Below are 25580 nucleotides of genomic sequence, written 5' to 3'. Positions count from 1 at the left end.
TTTTAATTATATGATAAAATTTGTTGCTTCTGACATTTCGCTGGTTTGTAATTTTTTTATTTTGTATTTCAATGAATGTAATGAATATATAGCCCTGCTGCCTGTTTTGGCCAGGACACTCTTGTAAAAGAGTTTTTTTTTTTATCTCAATGAGACTTTTCCTGGTTAAATGATAAATAAAAACAAATAATCCATTCCTTACCGCGGAAATGGAAGTGGATTATGCCAGGCTGTCATGTTTTAGATGAACCAGAACGTAACCACACACAGAGTACTGTATAAAAGAGAGTTTATTGAAGATGATGAATTATGGAGGAAAATGACCAGAGTTCAGACCAGGCTGGAGCTGTAAATGGCTGGAGCTGGCAAGAGGGACGGAGCATAGAGACGGCGGAACCAGCAGCACAGTAAAATGTAGACTCGAGAACCAGACTTGATCAGCAGTACACTGGATGACTACTTGCACGACTGGAGTGGGAGCAGGACCAGAATCACAGCAGACAGGCGGAGAACTCAGGCTGGACGAGAACAAGATGAGGTGAGCAGCAATGAGCAAAGTCAACAAGAGTAAACAGAAACTAACAGAACGAACGGACAGGGGAGGACTGAATGCAGGGAGCTTAAATAGGGAGGCTGACAGATGTGCTGAGTACTGGCTGATTAGTAGCTGACAGGTGTAGATGATTACTAAGCTGGAGACTGGAGCTGTATGGAAGGTGGAAAGTGTCTTGAAATGTCCATGGTGCAGCAAGCAAGGCTGCAGCATGACACAGGCAAATTTTGAGTTTTGCCAGCCACCCACCACACTTATAGCCTCGTGAGACCATCCTGATCTCGCGAGCTTTCAAGGTTTCACTCGCAGATCAGTCTGGCTACTCTCCGTTAAAGAAAATTTGGAGCCGTTCACCAAACGAACGTCCAATCAGCGTTGGCTTTGAGGCGGGTTGAGGTGTGACGCAACGAGAAGATCGACAGTTCAGTCTAAAGAACATGGCGGCTTCAGCCGATGAAACTAGCGTTAGCGTGGCTATCGAGCAAGTTTTATCGGAATTACAGAGTATGTCTTTGCTGAGCTAACGAGCCTTTACCTGCAGCAGCAAGAGTAGCTTGGCTTGTGGTTGTGTTTTCGTCGTCGCTCTGTTACGAGCGACGACGAATCTGATTGGTTAATTTGGCCCGTCTATCACCAACATAGGCCAATCAGCTAACCAGTATTTTCGCCCCTTCCCAAAATTACTTCAACTGAAGGTTTCCAGATGGATAGGCGGAGCAAATCTATCTGGCGGAGTCAGGTAACCACACTTAACGATCTTATTTCTTTTATCCACTGTACTGCTAATAATAATCCTCATAATTCCCCAGTGAATACTGACAACCAATTTGTGAATTGTCTTCCATGGGATACTTGAAATTCTGGTACAATACTGGCTATTACTGCCTTTCCAGCTGAAGTTTTTTAGGCATCCATGTAAAACTAACCATAATCGTAATAGTGGTGGGGGCCACACTGACAAAGTCCATGTCAATTCCCAGCAATTCCTGAGAGTTTCCAGTGCTGACCTAAAACTGTTTACAGCTGTAAACTTTAAGTTTCACAGCAATTTTATGTACAGAGAGAACTGCCAAAAATCCTACTTTTAATGCAGCGAAACATTGTACCGCCAAATGTCTTGTTTTGCTGCCCGTCCTGTTCCCACACCCTGACATCTAAGGTGCTGTCAAATCAAGGATTTGAAGCGAAAAAATAAAGTGTAACAAAAACCATCCCAACTGCACAGTGGCGCAGTGGGTAGCACTGTTTCCTTGCAGAAAGAACGTCCTGGTTTCCAGTCCGATCCTGGGTCTTGGAGTTTGCATGTTCTCCCTGTGCATGCGCGGGTTCTCTCCGGGTACTCCCAAACTTCCAAAATTCCTCCCACCGTCCAAAACCATGACTGTTAGGTTAATTGGCCTCTCTAAGTTCTCCTGAGTGTGTGCAAGAATGTGTTTGTCCTGATTGTCTCTGTGTTGCCCCGTGATAGACTGGAGACCTGTCCAGGGTGTACCCCGCCTCTCGTTCACTGAGAGCTGGAGATAGGCACCAGCAACCCCCTGGTGACCCCAATAGGGATAGACGTGTTGGAAAATGGATGGATGAATGTGCGAAAACCATCTGAAACTGAAACGAATTGGACATAAAAACATATTTCAATTTGAAAATGAAAATCTGAAACTAAATTCTTCAAAACATAAATGTGCAATGGAAGACAACTTGATATTCAAACTGAAAGAAACTGTAATCTCACTACTTTTATTTCTCAGATCTCAAGATCAAGACAGAATATTTGAAAAAAAGGTGGCTGAAACTTTACAAATAAATGTTCAAACTGAATGTCAAATCTTGATCCTGCTTCGGAGCCAGGATCGCGGCTCCAGCTGGTCAGTGTCCGGCTCGGACAGGTGGATGCTGCGGGTCACGCCTGAGATCAGTGTCCTCTCTGTCTCCGTGGAGGTGCTGCAGAAACGCGGGCGCAGGACAGACGTGGGCACCTGACTACTGAAAATTCATAGCCCGTTTTTTTTTTTTTTTTTTTTTTTTTTGGAGCCGTCCTACAGCAAGCATTTGCCTTGTTCTTTCATCTAACCCTCCACCCTCTCTGTATCTGCCCTCCTCCTTCGGATGATGATGATGATGATCCCGCTGCTCTTCGGCTCAGATGTGAGCTGAGCTGGCGGGCGAGCCGCGGATGAGCTGTCCGTCTCTCCAAGTGCTGATGCGGCTCTTACCGGAGCAAGCATGGCTGCAGGGAAATTGCTGCTCTACGCCGGGCTCTCCTTGTCTCTTTGTGCCTTGGCCATGCTGGCCGTGGCAATGTGCTCCGATCACTGGTACGAGACAGACGCCAGAAGGTACAAGGAGCGGTGCCGGAGTTTTTCCAGCCGCCGAAAGGACCCTGGTTTTATCTACATCCCGAACAACAGCCTGCCACTGCGGGCTAGCCGAAGCAGCCCGTCTCGCTGGGAGGACAAGGCGCTACTGGCCCGGAACCGGAGGCAGCTGTTCGCCATGAGCGCCGCAGACGAATGCAGCCGACGATATAACTCCACCAACATGGGGCTTTGGAGGAAATGCCACAGGCTGGGCTTCGACCAGACGATCGAGGATCACATTCGCAGAGGTAAGCGCGAACGACGTATGGAGGAAGCGGATATTTCCGGTCACTGCGCAGCAGATGTTCGCAACGACATTTTAGCATGTCAAATGAATTAGGCCACGGTGTGCGTGGGGGACTGACCGGTTGACCAAAGGGCGAGCAAGGGCATCAGAATTCAAATAGATGGGGGAGAGGGCTGTCCCAGAGGACAGCGGTCACGGTGCGATGTTACATGTTCCCGATGAGTACTGCGGGTGAAGTTTCCTGTATACAATGTGACACTTTGCCTGAACCACACTGTGACATAATCATGGGGATCATGGCATTGGCAGTTCAACCGCTCCACAGGAAGCAGTGAAGTATGTGGGAAATAAATAAATAATGAAGCAAATAAATGAATAATCAAATAAATAAATAACGTACATTCATATCAGAATTTAAGGATATACACTGACTTAAGCACCCCCCCCCCCCACACACACACACACAAATACTAAAACCCAACACACCCAAATCGAGAAACACCAAAATCCATGTGCAGTTAGGGTTAAAAAAAAAATACAAAGAATAATAGGATTCTAAAACGTTCAAAAGCTTTGTGTGTGTCATCTTTACACAATAAACCTAAAACATCCAAATACCCCACAAATCTCTAAACATCTTTGAATTACAATGAACACAACAAAAAGCATGCTCCCACTCTCAGCTTTGATAACACCAACTCCTTAAAGGCTATAGCAACACATTGATCCAACCCTGCCCAGACGTTTCAGTTTTTCAATTTACTAACTTTGTCATTTCAAAATGGGAATTAATTAGGACACGTGTCTTACTTTTTATGTGCATTTAACAGTACATAGCCACATTAGTTGACTTTTTAAAAATGCATTGTCAGTAGCTCACTCTGGTTGCATACAAAGCTTTTATGAAAGATTATCACATCCTGCTGATGTATTGGTTATTATTTTTGCCGTTTTATGTTTGTTTTTGCTCAATTTTTCAGTAAACAAAGCCTTCCGTGTTTATTTTTAATAACTGAAGTACAACACTGTGCATGCACAGCATGCATGGGATAAAACAAGGAAGCAGCTAACGGCTATTAGCATTCCCAGCGAAACAATGAAGAATGGTTCGAGATCCAGTTAAAACAAAACGCAAAAACATATATGATTCCAAGAGCGAAAAGACATGAATGTCGCTGGTAAAACAGTATGATCGTTGGTGTTTACCGAAGCGGACGCTAAACTTGCCGAGGTTCAGATGTGACCGCAGAGTTGATTGATGTGAGGCTCTTAAGTTGCTGTAGATTGGGTATTTAATTAATAACGGTTGGTCTTTGATCACGCCAAGCTGCCACTTTACTGTGAGGCATTGCAGAGGGTCCGGCATTATTTACAAGTGATTTATTATTTAAGGAAACCGGCATTACGATAGTTCTGCGATACTGTCTGTAGAAAGAGAACTCTGTGCCTTTCTAAAGCCGTTGATTCGTGTATTGTCCTCCACCAACACGTTTTTCAATGGATAGCTTATACGGAATCCTCCATCAGCTTTTCAGGCTAAGATCTGACCCAAAAACATGTGTCCACCTTGACTCTCCGACGCTGGCCAGAGAGCGTATGTTAATAAGCACCTCAACATAGTTTTGATAGAGCTACTTCTTTACACATGACCTGAGAACACCCAACACAGGTGTACTCATAGAAAGAAGCAGTCCACTCTAACTCTTAACAGTGAAAAGCTGGAGCGAATGAAAGACCTGGAAATATGTTGTTATACTTATCATTTCACTGGAGCATGGTACTCAGCAAACACTCTCAGTGGCACAGATTAGCTCTTACCTTTAGTGACATTTTGCACCTGTACTCTTCAAGATTAATGTAGTTGTGGGAGTAAGGGGTTTAAAACATGCACTTATGAAGCAGCATAGTGAATTTAAGGATTGTGGAAGATTGCACCTGCACTTGCCTTTGGTTTTAGTCCTTTGTTCATCATCCTGGAAAATCTTCTGCACAGCCAAAACCTTTTAACCTATGACACTGGACATGTTTTTTCTACCATCCCTTTTGTCCTCTTTTGTATCTGGATTTACACATAGTATATATATGTTCTTTGCCTCGTTAACAAATGTATTGATCTGTCATAGTTTGAGTTTCTGCCTTAGTTTAGGTTCTGTTTTGGGTTCTTTCTTGTTTGGTTTCTGTTATAGCTTGTGTTCTGTTTCAGTCTTAGTTTGAGTTCTGTCATGAGCTCGCCACTGATACCTGGTCTGATCACTCATTTCACACACCTGCTTAACTCTGCCCAGTTCTCATTACCTGCTCATCTGATCCACCTGCATTATAACCAGCCTTCAGACCAGTCATCAGTGCCAGATCATTGTAGCCATAGCATCCAGCATTCTGTTTTCTGATAGCCCTGTTGATTTAGACCCGATTTGCCTTTGACATCTGAGCCAGCCTGATCCTTGTTTACCTGATCTTCCTGCCTGTTCCGGACTGCTAACGTGTGTGCCTGACCTAGCCTGTATCTGGACAATCTCAGCCAGCTTGATCCCTGTAACCTGTTTTTCCTGCCTGCTTCTGCCTGTTAACCTGTGTACCGATCTGGACTGTTATCTGACCACAGCGCCCGCCTTTCCTCGTTTAGCCTGTGTATCTTACCTGGATTTGTGTCCCAACTCTGAGCCTGGATTCTGTGAATAAATCACCTTTTAATCATACCCATCTGTCTGGTTACATACTGGGTCCATCTGTCCTCGTTCATAACATGATCTGGAATTTCACATTGTATTTTTCTTTGATATATCATTAACAGTGTTGAAATACAATAGAGAAACCTTCCCATTGTGGAGAAATTTGGGTGTGACAATTGCAAAAACAAATAGACAGAAGACACTGGATTTATACATCATAAGATTAATTATTATAAAAATAAATTGCAGAATTTAAATTTAAGCTGCAAAGCAGAGGAGAAAGACTTATCTAAAAGGGGAGAAAAAATTAGCCGTTTGCACAAAGTCTTTTGTTGCTGGGACTTTATTTTCACTATCCAAGTGACTTTTACAAAGTCATTGCAATGCACAAGAATTGTAATAAAGACTTTAATACAAGAAATGGTGAGACATTGCATAAGTATGGTCTAATTGAAGTAGCTTGAATGTTGTCATATAACAGGCAGTCATTTCAACAGTCTCTGTAAAGAGAATAAATTATAGAAATAATGAAAGGAGGATTAGAAGACATTTTTAATTTTCAGAAAAACTGAAATTTATAGCAATGTAGATTAAATGCAGGTCCCATGTTGCTCTGACCCCTCTGCAGGGCTGCTGCTGGATCTTCATCCACAACGGATGTAGGAGGTGTAGGTAGAGAAGCCGTACTGCTAACTGTTGGTTCATTCTCCCATCTCCTGGTCCTCAGTTGAAATCTCTGCAGCTCTCTCCTCTGTTTGTCCAAGATGTAAAATTAGGTTATGAAATCTCACAGTTAATCCCCTATGATTGAGATGATTTATGATTTAAACTCCAGAGAGCATCCAAGAGAGCGTCTGCTTATAGCTGATAGTTGCCCTCAGCTAGCTAGGCTAATGCTAGCAGTCATCTAAAAGCTCTGTGTAAAACAGAAGAACATGCTTTGACTCAAACTTACTAGTCTAAAAAGTACGTGAAGGCACCAACTTGTGTTGAAAAATAGTGTTGAAAGTGATGTTTGGTCAACTCATGGACTGCTTTCCAGGCTATTCTCTATCTACCAGTTAGCTAACAGATGACAGATCCGAGGTCCTTGACTTTGCTTCAATGTTGGACCAAAGTAAAAAAAAATATCACTACATCGTTGTTTTCCTGAAGTGATTTTGTGACCATGTGTAAATGACACAGCACATTTCCCCCATGTTTAACTTGTTACAACAAAAAAAGAGAACACAACAGCAGCGTCATGCTTGCAGGCAAGTGTAAACAAACTATTCAGATATGCACTGCAATGCACTGCAGTTTTTTCCAGATTGTATCGTATTTATGTTTATTTTTCCAACTGAGCTGAAAGTCACAGTAGGTCAATCTTATAAATAAAAAATGCTAAGATATTCTTTTTTCCACTGAAAAACATATTTGCCACTTGAGCAAGATGGAGATAACATTAGTCTCTGAAGAAAACTCAAATGGCCCAGCTTTCCAACAGCATTTAAATGCACCATGTACGCACAAATCTGAAATGAGTCTCAAAACCTCTCGTGCTGTTGTAAACTGATCTGTGCGTAGAGGTAGCTTTGTCCATGTGTGTCAGGCAATTTGTGCAAACATATATACACTTGTGTGTGTAATTTGTGATTGTGCCTGTGTACATTTATTTTGTATTCAGATTTTTTTTGTATTTGTATGTGGATTTGAGCAGACTTTTGCAACTACCCAAAGTTACACACAAAATGTGTTTTATGGTTTATAAATCATGCTTTACACATACAAGTACCCAAAGCAAAAAACACAAACAGGTTTACACAGATTATAAATCTATTTTTACAGACACACGACTATACTGAGTCTGTTTTCTCTCCATACTCCAATGAGGAAGTCTGTCCCCACATACCCTTTGTGTAGTACTTTAAATCTTTAAGACGAGTCAGAATGTTACATAAAAAAACACAAGTCAGCAATCACGCTCAGAGGTTGCTCTTATTATGATCCAGACACAAATATTACACAGAGAAAATTTTTAATTATTATGATGGTTTAGCGGAATCCTGAGGTGAGCAGGATTATGGCAATGTGAGTGCAGTTATAGCTCTTATTATTACATTTGGAAATTGGCTCCTTGCTGCAAATGAGAGCCATGATTTAGGGGAATTGTATGTATCTGAACAACATATGAACGAGCTTGTCCTGGGGGGAGGCTTGGGACAGCTTTGGAATATTAAATACCCAACCTGTCAGTCAGATCCCTCTGAAAAGTTCCAGTTGCAAAGACCGCAGTGGAGTTAGAAGTTGAAATGACACTGGCGACATACGGTTGTTCCTAGTTTCCCTCTTCCCTGTTTCCCAGTCACTATGGGGCCAGTTCATAAATAATTCCCTGTGCAATCTGAACTACTCAAAAAGTCACTTATCATCATGTGCCAGCAGGTCAGCAGGATCTCTAAACACAAGCTCCCTCTTTATTCTTCCATCAGCGCTGTCCTCCAGCAGTGCCAACGCTGCCGTCGTTCCGCAATTACGTGCATCTTTATGTAGCTATTTATAGATGTGTGATTGCCTCCACCTTAGGAATCATCCCACCTGTTTTGTTAGGAATTAATCTGCTGATCTGACTCCATTTTATTTTTCAGTGAGAATGAAAAAGGTCATTATATGATTCATGTTCGTTTCATGGGCCTCAGGGAAGGAGTACATTTACATCTGCATGTGACAAAAACAGAGGAATAATCACAGTTTACATCTGATTGAGGTTCTTGCCATCATTTAGAGGTGTGTTACATTGTATGAAGCTAAATGTGATTCTATTTCTTTGGATTTGTACCATAGAAGTTTGAACTAATTTAAAAAAACATAAGATTTGATGCTCCTTGGGTTAAATGAAACTAAATGGAATGATATTTCAGTGGATTTGGGTGAGTTTTAGTACTTTTGAAATACGGCAGGTCACAACTTTGAGTGGATTACCGCACACTTTGACCTACACTTTCAAGCAAGGTTGATTTTTGTACAGTGCAAGTTGAGCGTTAAACATTACACCACAAGCTTTTTTTTGTGCGTATGCACGCTTCGTATAGGCCCCTGGACACAGCTCATACTACATGAGTCTAGAAACGGACCAGACCAGGGATCACCAACCTTTTTAAAACTAAGAGGAAATACTTCCCACCTATAGGATTCGCAACCCATTTGAAGTTTCCCTCACAGTCCCACAGCTTCCATTTCACGAGCAGGAACAGCTGATAGAGCTGTCATCTGATGGGGCACTGTAGTTGCAGTTTAAACAAAAGCCACTTGTGGACTTTTGGACTGGGTCAATATCATCATACACAATCCTGGCAAAGCAGGCCTTGAGAGTTTTGATACCCTTCGCTGCAACGTATCTATGCAAGGCTGGTTTTCACTGCTCTGGCAGCAGTTATAAGACTAAATATCGGCATAGACTAGATGCTGTTGAGAAAGATTTGAGGCTTAAAGTGTCTTCAATTGCCCAAAATAAATAAATACCATCATATAAATGCCGCTTCTGAACATCTGATTTTACATAGAATGTCTTTGTTTTCCAATTCATGACATGTGGCCTACTTTGATGGACAGAACACCAAGAGGGTGCTGTTCTCTGAACTGGCTTCAAGCACTGATGCTCATATCACGCCCACACTGCTGCCGCCACCACTGTTGCAGGTGGAAAAATTGGTGGTAGACGCGATTTCTTGACTATGCTCACTCACTATGTTCATTGAATAATGTGATTCAGATAGGTGAAGGTCATTTTAAAGATGCAGTTTTAGCGCATCTTCAGACAGGAACAGGGAAACTGGCAACTGGTGGTGAGGGGAGAAGAGGTGTGTTGCCATGGGTGTGTCTACCTGCTGAATGTAACTGCTGTGATACAGTCAGGAAGTGACTTTATTTCTCTGATTGATAACAGTTTTATCGAGGCTGATAAAACCTTTTACAAGAGAGGTTGCTAGTTACAGCATATGAAGTATGTACAATAATATCCTAACCTCGTGTAACATAGTCGGCCCCTTTAAGAGCCTTAGCAATGGCACACAAAGCGTTGGGGCATGTTGGTTGTCCCTTTTCAACAGGATCTAGTTGGCACTCTAACTACTGTGTATATAGCTGTGTGTATATATATATATATATATATATATATATATATATATATATATATATATATATATATAAATATATATATATATATTTTTTTTTTTTTTTTTTTTGTCTGCACCATCAACACCAAGTCAAATTCCTTGTAAGTGCAAGCCTACTTGGCAATAAACTTGATTCTGATTCTGATTCTAATAACAAAGCACTTTCCTCCCTAATACCCTGTGACAGTGTGCGGTAAGTTCACTTTCACAGGGTATTGGGGGGAAAGTGCTTTGTTGATGGAAAAAGATCATTTTTCCATCAGGACACACCACATCAGTGTGGTTCTGGGAACAGATAATAGCTGCTCTAAGAGCAGCTATGAGATCTTGGGCTAGCAAATTGATAGGGCATGGTTGTTGGATAAGAAATTCATGCATAAATGTAAGATAACGGCTATCCATCATGAACTGACATTCAGCTGGCATAGAAAAATGACAAGTTTGTTTCTTACTGGAAAATCCCATTACTTCAGTGTATATGGGGTAAAGTGGGAGATCAAAATTAAATGTGGAAAACCTGACCCCAGAGTCCACCATGAACAAGGTAGCCCATAACGTACATCAAAGGCTCTGGAAAAAGTTCCTCACTTGGTTCCCCCAGTATGGGATCCCGGACCCCTATTGTGGTATTTGGTTCTGATGAGGGGGAACACATAGCCCTATTGGTGGTTTGACTTGAGCTTCTTCAGGAGGGGCCATGAGTGGCTGCCAAACAGGGAGGCACTCATGTATTGCTGGCCGGGTCTTCCTTTGGGGTATCCCTTTCCTGTTTGGGGATAATTTTGGGGGCAATTGCAAGTAAAAAGATGACCCACTTGGTTGCAGTTCCAACACAAAGGTTTGGCTGTTGGTTTTTGGGATAATAGCCTCTGTTTCTCCTATTCAATCATCTACCTCTGTTGCCATATTGGAGTTGGTAAGGACCAGGAAAGGCCTGGTACATCTGGTCGTGGTCAGTCCCATAGGCGTATGAATTCACAGGTGGTATAATCACTGGTGAAGTAGGTACAGGAGAGGGAGTAGCTACAGCAGGAGTAGTTACTACTAGCTGGGCTGTATTCTGGGTTGAGTTTTACTGTCCTTCTTTTCATTTATTTTATCTCTATAATCTCTGAGTTGTTCTTCCATTAACCCCTTAAGACTCAGAGGGTTTTAGGAGCAGTTTCCGCCTGAAACTACATATCTGATATAATCCCCTTTTTTGTTATCTATTGCAGTTGAACCATTAGCAAGGCCATTTAATCACCCGTAAAAAGATTATTGGACTAGTACATCACATCTTGTAATATGCTGATGATTCTTTTGTTAATTTCTCCATCCTGAAGCATCAGTACCCCCACTTTATTATTGATTAGTAAATATGGCAAACTCTCTGGGTTTTCTGTCAGTTGGGACAAAAACGGATCACCAGTCAACCATCAGAATGTGTTTTTTTACTTCAAACCCATGTAGTTCCTACCGTACACTACTATTTTAAAAGCTCATGTTTCAAGATGGTCATTTAGGCCCTCCTCCTTTGATTGACACCTCTTTTGACCAACTGTGTTGCTCCACAGCTTCTCCAGAGCCAGTTTTATTCACTGTAGCTCGTTTCTTAAAACCCTCTGTCCTCCTGAACGTTGCTCGGAGGAGTCAGGTTAAACACTCATTGCGTCATGTGGAGATTGTAGCCAGTGAAATTAGAGTCATGTGAAAGTAGCGCTTGTGGGGCAGGACATTTAAAGCTCCATAGCAACAGCATGCATAAAGCCCATCAGGTGCATCCATCTGTGTAAAAGCCAGCCTTTGGTGTTAGATGTACATTTTCGCCAGGAAATATGTGTAAAGCTTCTGGATGACCCGAATAGCTATAGAAAAAGCAGTGGAGTTTGTCACAGGAGTGATTACTTATCAGAAAAGGTTTGGAGAGTGCCTAGACATACCTATAGAAAAAAAGGTCTAGAATAGTAATTTTTTTATCATATTGCATTCAAATTTGAACCTGAAAGGACTTGTTTTTTTTTTTTTTGGCTCCCTTATTTTTCAGCTAGAATTTCCTAGATCAGCAAAAAGAAAACAAAAGCAAATAAAAGTGACAATTTGTATGTTTTCCAACTTAATAACTAAATATTGGTCACCAGAACACCAAACTAGACTTCTGAGTTAAAAAAAAATTAAGTTAAACCTTTACAGAAACACCAAGCTTTTTCCTCTACTCCAAAGGGTTCAAGAGCAGCATCTAATTTAATTTGGGTGTATTTTTTAGCCATTTTTGGAATTTTGGGGGTACCATTTAAGGGGTTAATATGACATATATTCTCTCTGCGCCCTTTAAAAAAACGTTTTCATTTTTCCCCTATCTGGTAAAGTCGTAAAAAAAAGGATCCTAAGGACCTTCTTCAAAGGAATTGGCAAAGTGAGATTTAGCAACTTAAACAGAGTAGAATTATTAGAAGACTATCCCAATTTCTTAAGCAGGGAATATTTATGCAATTAAGATGATAACACTGCCATGTTTCCTACATCTATTTCAGTCTATTCCATGCAATATTTCTCAGCCACATTTTCTGCCTTTTATTTGGAGCTACAAAGCTGTAAGAATTACAAAGAAATAATTTATGTTGTTATGGCATATAATATGGCCGGTCGCACTATGCCTCCCAGCATGCAACGCGGCTTGAGACCAACCTAAGCGCACCTGTTACTCAACCCCCCAAGGTGATAACACCACCGTGCAGACAAAGACACGGCTCCTTTGGTCGCCGTTCACTGTGTCAAAGAGAACCCATTATCTCAGCTGAGACTCCTTCACGTTTGGTTGTGTGTTGGACCCAGTGGTCGACGCTTTGCTGGACAAAGCCACAAACCATTTTTACCTCTTGTCATGGGATTGAAAATGAAGGTCCTGGACTCTAATTAGGTTGATGTGCACAATCAAAGAGAGAAACAACGAAGCCCCCCCCCCCCCTTCTGTCTGTAGATGAGGCAAGATTTTTCCTGCTTTGGCCAAGCAGGTCCCAAAGGCCGCTCCTGCGACGCACCCCCCAAACAGACAACAGATTTCCTAATGCTGTCAGGATGAAAACCACAATCCACTTGATATATTTTACCTTTTGGAATGCATATTTTTACCTTTTAGAATGCAGTTCCATCAGCCCCTCTTCAGACTTATTTTTTCTCCTGTTCATTTAATCAAGTGAAGAGAGCACTGTGGGTCTGTTGGAAGAAGCTACATCAATCAGACCCTTATTCTGGCTTCCTAAAGACTGGTCATCTGTGAGGATGGAGTGCAGATGAAGGGGGCTTTGTGGTCACAGCTGACTCCCTCACAAGTAAGGTCATTTTACTCCTCAAGATTACTGCATAATACAAGAACTATGTTGTATAAAAGGACCATTATTGTTTTAATAAGGGCATCCAGGTCCGCTGCATATTGAATAACGATGGTAGTTATCCTATATTTGTACTTTCCCTTTGCTAATAACATTGCCACACTAAACACAAATGAGAAAGTTTAGAATCCACCAATATACAGAGCAGCCTGAATGAGAGGCATCATCATTAACATATTTGTAATAAGAATGGAGCCCCAGTTATGCCTGTAACAGATGTGATTCAGGGAGTCATTGGCTGAGCTAAGTATACCCCAGCTGCTTAATAGCTCCTGACTACTATAAAGGAATAGCTATCAAATATTTTATGATGATAATAAATATTCAACATATTTAGATGTTTTTTTAATTGGGTCGGATCAGAAGATTTCAGGTTTGCTCGCTGAAGCCAAAAAGTAGAATTACAGCCATGAAACAACAACCGAAAGCACAAGAGTAATTTTGACCGCATGTATTAAATGGAATTCATAAGGAATATGAATAGCATTAATAAATAAGTAGCATTAATAAGTAATGGCAAATATTTACAGCGAAATAGTAAAGTGGAAGAAATGGGATGCCAAAGATTTCAAAGTACAAAATAATCTAAAAAAAATAATTGTGAGTGCACTCTAAATAAAATAAACCCAGGTCCTTTAAAATAAATTTGTTTTTTCCAACTCTGGTAGTAGATTATTACTGGTAATTTCAGATTAACTGGTTTCGGTTCTCTAGATTGCATCCTCCTGATTAAAGGCAGACTCTTTATAAAGCTGGGGTGTGCTCGCCATCCAATAGTAAAACAGTACTCCAAATTCTCTGAGGATTACCACCACCGACCTAGGCTCCACCCGACCACATTCCCCAAGCTTTGAATGTATAAAAAAAAAACCTGACCTATACAGAATAGGTCAACATAAAATTACATTTTTGTTGAAATTGCTTTTGTAGGTTAAGGTTGGTGTCAGTAAACCCAGTACTGCTTATCACAGTTCAGTTGTACAACGTATTACATTTCTTAATATGTAAACTGCTTGAAATGAGGTGCATAGTTATCACTAAGATAGAAAATAACACATAGATGCAAAAAACTCAACAAAAATACCTGAATAGCTCTTAATTAATTGATAAAATGCATGAAAATCTGACCTCATTCAGACTTAGCATTCAGAAGTATTATTTCAACAACCATGGTCAACACAGCAACTTAAAATTCAACATAGAACACTGTTTTAAAACATAAAACATGACAGAGCGTGAAACATTTTAGTAAATAAACAAGGATTGTGGACTTTATACGTCAGTTTATGTTAGTATCAGCAAGGCTAAAAGCACTGTTTACATTGTTAACAATGGGTACACAATGGCAGACATTAGCATATAGGCTAACGGAAAAAAAAAAAAACTCACCAGTGGCAACGATCGTTACTGAGCTTGAATTTGTCCTCCGGATTAAATTCTCTGTAGGGTATCACCTCGACAGGTACAGTCATGAGATCACAGAATTTATAGTTATTGTACCGTTGCGCTAACCTGACTCTAGCCATATGGATGTCGCTCCGCCTAGCTCCACTCATCCATCTGGGACCTCTCCATAGGAATGGCGTTTCAGAAGGCTGGGCCTTATCAAAAATCCTTGCATATAATTGGATAAGCCACTTGTCTGTCATCTTTATCGACGTGCTATTTCAACCACTCACACCGAAGCTAACCCGTGATGCTGTGAGAGCGACGCAGGAAAAACAAAACTTTTATTTTTTTTATGCGTTTGCGGCTCTATTGGCACACGTTTTCTTGACAGTGAGCTGACAGGAAGAGCGGGGGAGACAGGCGGCAAAGCGCCGCGGGTCGGAGTCGATCCCGGGCCGACCGCGTTGAGGACTAAAGGCCTCCTAACATGGTTCGCGCTAACCGCTCTGCCGCGGGCGTGCCCCGCAAAACAAAACTTGCCAAATGCGGTCGGGAGAAGGGTGAAAACATGGTTTCCACCAACAACAGCCTTCAGAGCCGTTCTCTGATGTTCTTTTAATGAAACAATATTAGGTAGATTGGACAACACGGAAGAAATAGCAGCATCAATGCTAACGCTTGCTTCCTCGATGCGAGCCGCCGTTGCTATCAAAACAGTCTCACGTCACGGTCGCTTCTCCACTACGTCACATCTATGAAATTACAGCCCTGCGTCCTGATTGGCTAGACAATAAAATTGGTTGGAGAAATCACTCTCTATGGGAGAGGTCCCAGATGGATGTGAGTGGAGCTAGGCGGAGCGACATCCATATGGCTAGAGTCAGGTTACCGTTGCGCTACACTGATGTCACTTCCGGTCTCTCTCACCAGCTCATAGGACTGAGGAGTGGATCCAAAACACTATAGCTAGAGCATAGTAAAGGATGGTTTACACGGCAGGACTTTAAAATAGTCGGCTGGTTTTCAAAGTCTGACATGTAACAATAAAAAAATCTTAGATAAAACATGTACCCGACAACTGCAGGGTCATCTGAGTATTTCTGTAAATGACAAGTCGGACTTGTGCTGGAAGTCTGAAGTGTACAGAGCAAAAAGGAATGGTGAGAGTACAGTCCCCTGTGGTGCTCCTGTGCTGCTGACTACCTGGTTAGACACACAATCCTTCAGTCTCACAAACTGTGATCTATTTGTCAGCTAGTCTCTGATCCAGATGATTGTTGAGGCCTCCACATAAGTCTTCTGGAGTTTCTGACAAAGCAAATCAGGCTGAATTGTGTTAAATGCAATGGAGAAATCAGTGAACATGATCCTCACAGTGCTGCCTGCTTTGTCCAGATGACAGAGGGTTTGTTGATGCAGGAGTATTATGGCGTCTTCAACTCCAACTCCATGGCGATAAGCAAACTGCAGGGGGTCCTTATATGTAATGGTTTGCTTACATAGGAGTCTCTCCAGGACATTCATGATGTGGGATGTCAGGACTACGGGTCGTTGTTGATGACTGATGGGTGAGTTTTCTTTGGTACTAGAACCAGACAGGAATTCTTCCACAGCAGCGGTACCTTCTCTTGGGTCAAGCTTAGATCTAAGAGGTGCTGCAGAATCCCACAGAGCTGCTGTGCACAGACCTAACTTTTAACACTTTTCTTTTCTCGGAGAAGCTTTCAATGTCTTTTCATTGTCTTAATACAACAACTGTGTAGCATCTGTAGCAATTAAATCCACTTTACAAATATATTTAATGTTTTTAATACATTGTTCAACATTTGAACAACAAGAGAACATCTTTTAAGCATAACTTGTTGAATAAAGTTTAACCCAGCCAAGCACCAGCTCAAAAGTAACACTGGTTTGAAACATGCCTACACCTACATGTCACTTCATCCTCAGTAGCAACAAGAATGTGCTTTAAGCGTTATCAACAATACAAAGTCAGAAAGGCTAAATGCTACTATGTTTGTCACAGGCTAATGCGCTAACGGCTAGCCGGCGGTTAATGCCTTTTGGAGATAGATAACATTTTGAAACATTTATAGGCAAAATATATAACTGAATAAACTTTCTTACCAATCGACAAGATGCTTAAGCCACAACAGAAGTTTTGGTGACACATGACACTAACCAGGAGGCTTTGCCCGCTGGAATATGTGACCCGCAAAATCCAAAATGATTTGTAGCTAACCAGAAATCAGCTCTGTTACTTTTAACACCTTAATGTTACTACTTGCACACTATCATCTCTGAATATATAAATACATATTGCTGTAAACGAAGCCTCAAATCATCATTGTTCAGTTTACACCCTACTACCTTTGTCAGATTTTTATTTGTTTTACTTTTTGCCTTCATTATGTGTAAGGTGAACTGTGATGTGAACCGGAGAAGCCAAAGAGAAATTTCGGAGACAAATAAAATATAATTCATTCTTGATTCTAGTACAGCTATATTATGTGAGCGGGACAAAGCTCTGCTCCCAAACTCTGGAATTCTCTCCCTCCAGACATCTGCAGTGCAAGTCTAAACTCAAAGCTCATCTGTTCAAAATGGCATACATTGCTGGCTCATTGTAACTTTTATTGTTTGTTGTTTCATCTTTATTGTTCTGTTTGTTCTGTACAGTGTCCTTGAGTTTCCTGCAAGGCATTTTTTAAAATAAAATGTCTTATCATTATTCATGTGATCATTGGACGACCTCACTTTCACCCCAACCACTTAGAACAGGAAGTTATATCCCTATTTTACCGGCAGACCCACAAAAGTTTCAAACAGAGTGTGATCCAAGGAACAACTCGTACTCTGAAAAGTTACTGTTGGCTGCACGGTGTGGGTGTGGCGGAGTGGAAAATTTCCATAGCTCCCCGTTTGCATATGTTTGGTTTTTAAATGACACACACAGTCCAATTTATTCCAAACTCAATATTGATGATCTTAGTCAACCCCCAAACATCTCCAATTAGAATTTGGACAGCACCTTGTAGATTATTCTGAACAGCAATATCTCCATGATACATCATTGGATCTACACCAAATGTCTTGTGCTTCTCCATGGACAACTGTTTGACAGGTTGGCATGCCCAGTTGATGACATCACTTTAACTCTGCCCACTGAGTGACAGGTTTCTTTGCTCACTGTAACACTTTATAGAAGTTTCAAAGTTTGTCGAATAACAGATGATAGCTTCCGATTATATTTTCCAAACACGACAGGAAGTCTTAATTAATCCTCGCCGCCAAACAGGAAGTGACCACAGCTTCCATCAGGAACATTACATTTCAGCCAAATTTTCAACGCTTCTCACTGGAGTAGAAATTTGGCTGCTATCTTACACTGACACCTAGTAGTAATGTGAGACACAGAGGCACAGAGGGGACTATGCAGGACACCTGCGGTCATGACATTGGCTGAAGTGCCGCTAAACTGAGAGGGCCACCCAATGCTGCTTGCAGCTTTTATTTCATTTTATTTAATTAATAATGCCAAAAAAGGTTGTATGTCTTGCTTCCACCTCTGACACTCACACCTCTATTTACCATTCAGTAACTCTCCCCTCCTAGCTTTGCTAACCACCACCATTGCCATGCTTGTGGTAGGAGCCTTCCAGGAATTTATAGTACTTTGCCTGTTGGTTTGTGGGCCGGCAAGGAGCGATTCAGGTTGCATGTGCTGCTGAGCTAAGGTTTCTGCATATGACCATGCCTGAAAGAGGTGTACGGTGACATGTGTACGCACTGTTCTATACATCTGTATATGTTGTTGTTCAGCAGGTTTTAAAATTTCTCCCTACTGCCAATTTTTAGTGTGTAGGCTGCCCACTGTTTCAGGACCAGCTGGTCAGGGAGAACACGTCTTAGCTTCCAGAGAAAATAAAGTCTATGTTGGGATTTCCCCACTTGGTGTGACATGTACGTGTTCTATTTGATTTTGAATGGTCAATGCCTTATAAATGTACTAAAATAAGTTAGAAACCAATACAACATTTCTAAGAGGAGTTTGTCTAAACAAAATCTGTAAAAGGTCAGACCTAACAGAAATGAACACTGCACAAGTGTTTAATGCTTAATGTCAGGCTTTCAGAGTAGATTTTATGCAAATATGATGATATGAATTTTCTACTATATGTATCTGTTTTATCTGCAGGATCAATTGCAAGATGCTCCTACATCAAGTACCACTACTCGTCAGCTGCAATACCCAAAAATCTATCCTACAACATCACCAAGACAATAAGGCAGGATGAATGGCACTCCCTACGTAAGTCTGCTATATGCTCTGCTCTTCATCTCATCATACACCTAAATTAATTTGCACGGCAATATATAAGTATTTTTAACTAAATAATTTTAAACAATTAACATAATAGGTCATTCTTTATTAATCATTTGTGACTCGCTCATGAGGGTATTTCTGGTGCAAAACTATTTGTTTGTTTGTTACTGAGAAGTGAGTCACAGAGGAAGATGCTATGGGAGTTGTGTAACTGTAGATCACAAAACTACAGGTACAACTTTTCGCAATCACATAATTTATTTCCTATGAGTCTAACATTGAAAAACCTCTTGATAGTCACCATATTTGCTTCAGTTGATGCAAAAGAAATAGTGCAAAATGCATCCACATACCATACGTGTGTGAAAAAAAATACTTTTGTATATTTATTTTTACTCACAGACACAAACTGCTTTTACACACTGAAAGAAGTGAGCATCTGTGTCATTTAGTTCAATTTAATTTTTAATTGTTGCAATGGAAAATTGGTAATTCTGATTTGAAACTGTTAATTTCACTTTGCCTAAAATAGAAAAATGTCTTACTATGACAAAAAATGAACTGAAACTATTTGTAGCTATTACTTCAAGTCAAAGCCGATTATGTCAGATGACCGCGTGACATCAATCACATCGCTCGGTGCTGCACTGTGTCCACCATTACCTCGCTTAAACGTACACCGAAGTCTGGATGCTTTCACCGAAATGCTGTTTCAAACAAGGTAAGGATTATATATTTTATGATTTGAAACCAAGAATATCAATAACTGTTTGTATTTTGATGGGATAGAAAGCTAATTTGCTGACGTTTGAGTTAGATCTTGAGACAACATGGCTTTAGCTAGGTTAACAGTATTTCCTAAATTGATTGTTCTTAGGATGGCAAATGTATATATTGGTAAGGCCATCTGAAATTAAATATATGGGAATTTTTTTTTTTAAGAACAAATCATGCCTTTAACACAATTAAGACAATAGCAGCAACATTGTCTGTTAGTTGCAACCTTGCATTCCTAGCGCCATTACAAGTGGAAAGTGAGGTTCATGTTAATGGTCAGTATGATGTTTTTTGACCTTCTAAAGGGCTTAAATAAACCAAGACAACATATGTTCTTATTTAAATGTGAAAATGTGTCCTGCTAATGACAAATTTGTCCTATTTTTTGCCACAGAGGCAGGTTGATATGGCAAATGGTCTGTACTTGTCTAGCACTCCTGAGGACCCTAAAGTACTTTACACTACATTCAGTCATTCACTCACACATTCACATCCTGACCTGTGAATGTGTGAACAGGTAACCAAGTTGCATTTGTCAGCGGAGGAGAAATTTTAATTCTATTTCACGTTTTATTTTAGTTCAAGTATTTCTTATTAATCTATGAATCACCCGGGACAGAACCAGTGTTGTAAAGTCCAAGTATTATAAGTGCCTGACTTAAAAAGTCAGCCACTTATACAAAGTACTTTATTAATCCCAAAAAGTACTTTGTTAATCCCAAAGGGAACTTAAATGCTGGTGTATCTCATGTTACTCTCTGCTCTTTTGTTCAGAATGTAAAGGTATGTTATTCAAATAATTTTAGCTATTCACTATTTATGTAGCATAACTTTGTTTATGTATAATTTCATAATAATTGCATACATTTATATTGTTTACAAGGGGCCTCTGTATTACATTGTGGTGGGCTGCCTGCTAGTTTGTCTCGCGAGATCTGGCAACACAGGACAGAAGGTGAAGCGTGGACATGTCTGTGCAAATGAGGTTGGTTGGTCACCCTATACGTTGAAAGAGGTGAATGTAAAAAAATCAAAAACAAAGATAAAAAAGTAAAGTAAGAATATATTTGCAGCATAAGAAAACGCAATGTTGCTATTCAAAATAGCATGCTTAAATTAAAATAAATATGCAAATGAGTAGGATAATTCGAAAAGTAAACAAAACATGCATGTACATTTGTGCATGAAGACAGACTGTAAAAGGCATGTCCAAAGTGTGGTCCCTGTAATAATTTTCTGCTGCCTTCCAATTGTATTTAAGGAAAGATTTGGCCCATCAGCACTAGTGGCTGATGCAGATGGAACCCTTTTATTTTAAATTAGGGCAAAATTAATACAGACAGGTTAAAATCTTACAATTAAATGTTAGGCAAGGCAAGGCAAGGCAAATTTATTTATATAGCACAATTCAGTACAAAGACAATGCAAAGTGCTTTACATGATTAAAATATAGGAAAATAAAAGCAAGTAGGGATAGAATGTAGAAACAAAGAAGAACATTAAAAACAGTAGAACAGTTTAACTAGAACAGTCAAAGGCAATTTTAAACAAATGTGTTTTTAATCTTGATTTAAAATAACTCAGGCTTTCAGCACTTTTACAGTTTTCTGGAAGTTTGTTCCAGATAAGTGGAGCATAGGAACTAAATGCTGCTTCTCCGTGTTTGGTTCTGGTTCTAGGTATGCAGAGCAGGCTGGAGCCAGAAGACCTTAGTGGTCTGGAGGGTTGATACACTGATAACAAGTCTGTGATTTATTTAGGTGCTAAGCCATTCAGGGATTTATAGACTAACAGAAGCATTTTAAAGTCTATTCTCTGAGATACAGGGAGCCAGTGTAAGGACTTTAGAACTGGGGTGATGTTCTCTACTTTCTTAGTATTAGTGAGGACGCGGGCAGCAGCGTTCTGGATCAGCTGCAGCTGTGATCCACTTTTTAGGCAGGCCTGTGAAAACACCGCTGCAGTAATCAATTCTACTAAAAATAAACGCATGGATTAGTTTTTCCAGATCCTGCTGAGTCATTAGTCCTTTAATCCTGGAAAAGTTCCTCAGGTGATAGAAAGCTGACCTTGTAACTGTCTTTAGATGCTTTTGGAGGTTCAGGTCTGAGTCCATCACTACATCCAGGTTTCAGGCCTGATTAGTGGTTTTTAGCTGAAGCAGCTGAAGCTGTGTGCTAACTTTTGATCTCTCCTCTATTGGTCCAAAAATTATTACCTCAGTTTTGTTTTTATTCAATTGAAGAAAGTTTTGACATATCCATGCATTGATTTCTTCTAGGCATTTACTCAGTGCCTGAACTGGTTCATAGTCACCTGGTGACATGGTGATGTAGAGCTGTGTGTCGTCTGCAGGTGTTAATCCCTTGTATTAGGTACAACACAAGGGATTAATCTATTAATAACCACACTTTTTACATTGTCTTTAATTTCATAATAAATAAAACCATATCTATCAAATAACCTTTACTCAATTGCAAACTTTTGTCTATTAAAATCTGCTATGAATTCATTTATAAATATTGGCTAAATCCAGTGTCTTTTTATAGAAATACTTAACCATGTCCATATTATCTTCTTCCAAGATAATAAAGTCTTACTTGATGAAATGCTTGATGCTTAATTATGTGTACAAATGTCCCTATGCTTAACCAGTGAACTTATTTTATGTGTTAACAGGTTCTGATGAGGCCACAAGTGTAGTCATATTACCGAACTGGGTAAGTTGGAGAAGGAATGCCTTTCCCTTTTTTTGCATATATTTTTAGGTATGATCAACAAAACCAATTAAGAATGCATAATTGTCAAGGATTTTGAATGTTGTTGGGATTTGGACGTATACGTACTAATGCTATGTGTTACGGTTTTTATGCAGACTCTGAATGGGACGGCAAGCACAGACCCAGATGAAGAGTTAAATGGATTTATTGATAAATATGGTAAGATGGTGGCAGGCAGAAGGTCAGGACTACATGGAAGGTTCTGAGGCCTCATTTATAAAATGCTGCTTAAATAATTTAATTCAAATCCAAAGTGTATGTACAGCAAAAAACAAATGGGGCACGGCAAAAAAAACATCTTATATATCACGGCTGCACCTGAACATTTGCATACCAGGATCTGCCTCATGTACTGCCCTCTACACACCCACTTTCAACCATAAACCGGCTGCCTGCTCTTCAGTGATGTGGGCGGGGCGTCTTGTGCAGTATGAGCCAATTCAAACTTTTTTCATTTTCTTCCCACCCTGACTACAAGAAAAAACCTCTTTGTTCTGATGGAGTATATAGGAAGCTTTAGGCACGACTTTATTATTCTGTTACTCTTCCTGGAGGCAGGGGGGCTGGAGCACCTGCCCCTTTTTCTTCCTTGCCCACAAATGTCCTTTTGATAAAAAAAAAATAATAGAAAGATTTTTCCTCTTCTCTGAGATAGAATTAAATTATTAATATTTTAAAAGTATTAATAATGTTAATGTTTTTCATAAAAGAAATGCCATGCAGTGCCCCCCAGCCACCTCCTTACCTTTGACATTTACCCCTGTGATGGGCTCAGTAACTGCTTTCTGCACAGTGAGACGTGAAAGCAAAGCAGTTTTTTATTCATAAAAACTGCAAATAACTGCGCTCATTATTAGTCTGCCATTATCCTAGAGGCAGCTGCGATATGCCACAGTACACTGATGGCAGGGCGCTATGTGGAGAAAATGCAGGCGGATAAAAAACAATAGCAATGACCTTCTCTGTTCATGTGAACCTCTTTAAAATAGAAGAATAATGTTACCAAGACCCGTGGCAGCCTGGCAAGGTTATCGTTTCATTTTCTGAATACAGTCTGTCAGAAACGGCCGCCACATAATGTCTCCAGAAACCCAGGATGCACGAAACAGTTTTTAATGGAGAACATCTATTTGACATTTTCTTTTATTGAAGACATTATCATAAAAGTAAAAGAAAACTGCTGTTTCGTCAACAGAAGTTTAACAAAAACAATAGTACGACAAAGCAGAAGAAAAACCTTTGATTTGATTTTAATTTCACTGAGTTTAATAAGAAAATAATCCAGCTGCTGATTTACAAAGGCAATGGAAACACCCTTCTGCCTCCTGCCTCACAGCCTGGAGCTGAACAAAGTTCACAACTTCATAAGTCACTTCCCACATCAATTAATAGGCCACATACATGACATAATGACATAAATGTTACATTTGCACATGTATTTTCTCGCTGTTTTGCAAACTTGACAAAGTTTCCGTTATTTTAAGAAGGTGATATCTGAATTGGCTCCGCCCTGTCTGTTGCGCTGCATCTACCAGCCACCTGAACCCTGCGTGCTGGGCTGACGTCAGAGACTCGGTGCTCCTTAAATGAAATTTATAAAAGCTTGTGTTACTTTCCTTGTTTTTTCTGTCAAAGTAAACTTTGTTGTTAAACACCTCACTTGAATTTGGGTTGTCCGCAGGATTATATCTGCAAGGTGCGCACAAACCATCAGCACACCTGACCCACATGACACTACTTCTACGACTTGATGCGCGAGGCGCACAAAAAGAGCACCATAGCATCACAAACCTGCAGGTCAGGTCCTCCACCACACAAGTATGCCACATCAACAACATTTGCTTCATTTCTACTCTTTTTGGCAAACGTTTCAACCAGATTTGACTGCTTAAAAGTCGATTTTCTTATTTTTAAGTGTAATGATTACTGCCGGTGAACCCGATATTCAGCCGTAAACAGCGATACGTTTAAAAGGGTTATTGTGAAGATGAGTGGTGGCGGGTGAGGCAGACAAACAGTACTGCAGCACACAACATTTTGGGATGATCATCACTACCTCCCGCTCTCTCAACAGCAACACCATTGTGTGTGCTCAGAACAGTCGTCCTAACACTTTCGCGTTTGTTGTTGTTTTTTTCTGCATAAAGTAAAAAAACAAAAAAAAAACTTCTGCAGTTTTATGGAAAAACAACTCTGGTAATGTCAGAGAGTTTCTACTTTGAATAAAGCTTGGTGCACGTAAACAAATGGTGCATTCAGAATACTTTCTTTCCCTTTAATCCAAACACATTTCAATCCGATCAGGGAAACGGCTAACAGCCGTGTTAGAAAAGCTACCAGACTGACGTGAAGGCTCAGTTATAGTCATGCTTCTGGGTGCCGCGCATTACTCAGTTTGAAATGGAACAAACATCAGATATCATAACGCTATTAGATATTTGTTTCTCTCTCCAGAAGAATGAAGCGGGGTTGTAGCTTATCTCCATTGCTATTCACGATATTTTTAGAGCCATTAGCCTTAAAAATGTGTGCAAATTCGGACTCCGGATTCTGGAACATCCTGCCTGTCGTTGTTATCACGGTTCTGACCCTCTGCCTGTACTCTGACCACCGAGTACCAGTAAGATCCACCTAAAAGTTTCCCTGGTAGGATTTTGGATCATAACAAGAGTCGTCAGCGTTCTGAGCCACCAGCCAGAGCCAGCACTCACTGTGATTTACTCACAAATCCCCGGATTGTAAGAAGGTTAGTGACGGTAAAATCAGTAACTGTTCTGCAGTGTAAAACCTGTGGTCACTAATCTATTGTCTCCGCTTCCAGAGGTTCCTGCCTTAGACGCTGACGGTTACCCCGCGACCTGCTGCAGTTTGACTATCAATAAACTGTCTTTAAACGTCTGCTGCTTGTCCCAGTTGAATTCCGGGGGGTCCTCTGTTTCTGGTCCTGACACAA

The 25580-nt window shown here is 40.5% G+C and overlaps 1 protein-coding gene across 1 annotated transcript in view; it reads left to right on the top strand.

Moving 5' to 3' along the window:
• Positions 1-2773: 2773 nt before the first annotated feature.
• Positions 2774-25580, top strand: part of tmem178b (transmembrane protein 178B) — a 39393-nt gene continuing 16586 nt past the window's right edge. The window contains exons 1-2 of the mRNA XM_036149211.1: positions 2774-3158; positions 18942-19055. Coding sequence (XP_036005104.1) covers positions 2777-3158; positions 18942-19055 — 496 coding nt within the window. The 5' untranslated portion in view covers positions 2774-2776. The remainder of the gene's footprint in view (positions 3159-18941; positions 19056-25580) is intronic.

This window comes from Fundulus heteroclitus, chromosome 17 (genome assembly GCF_011125445.2).
Source record: "Fundulus heteroclitus isolate FHET01 chromosome 17, MU-UCD_Fhet_4.1, whole genome shotgun sequence".
Taxonomy (NCBI): domain Eukaryota; kingdom Metazoa; phylum Chordata; class Actinopteri; order Cyprinodontiformes; family Fundulidae; genus Fundulus; species Fundulus heteroclitus.
Note: the sequence above shows the minus strand (reverse complement) of the source record. Positions and strands in the feature narration are given on the sequence as shown.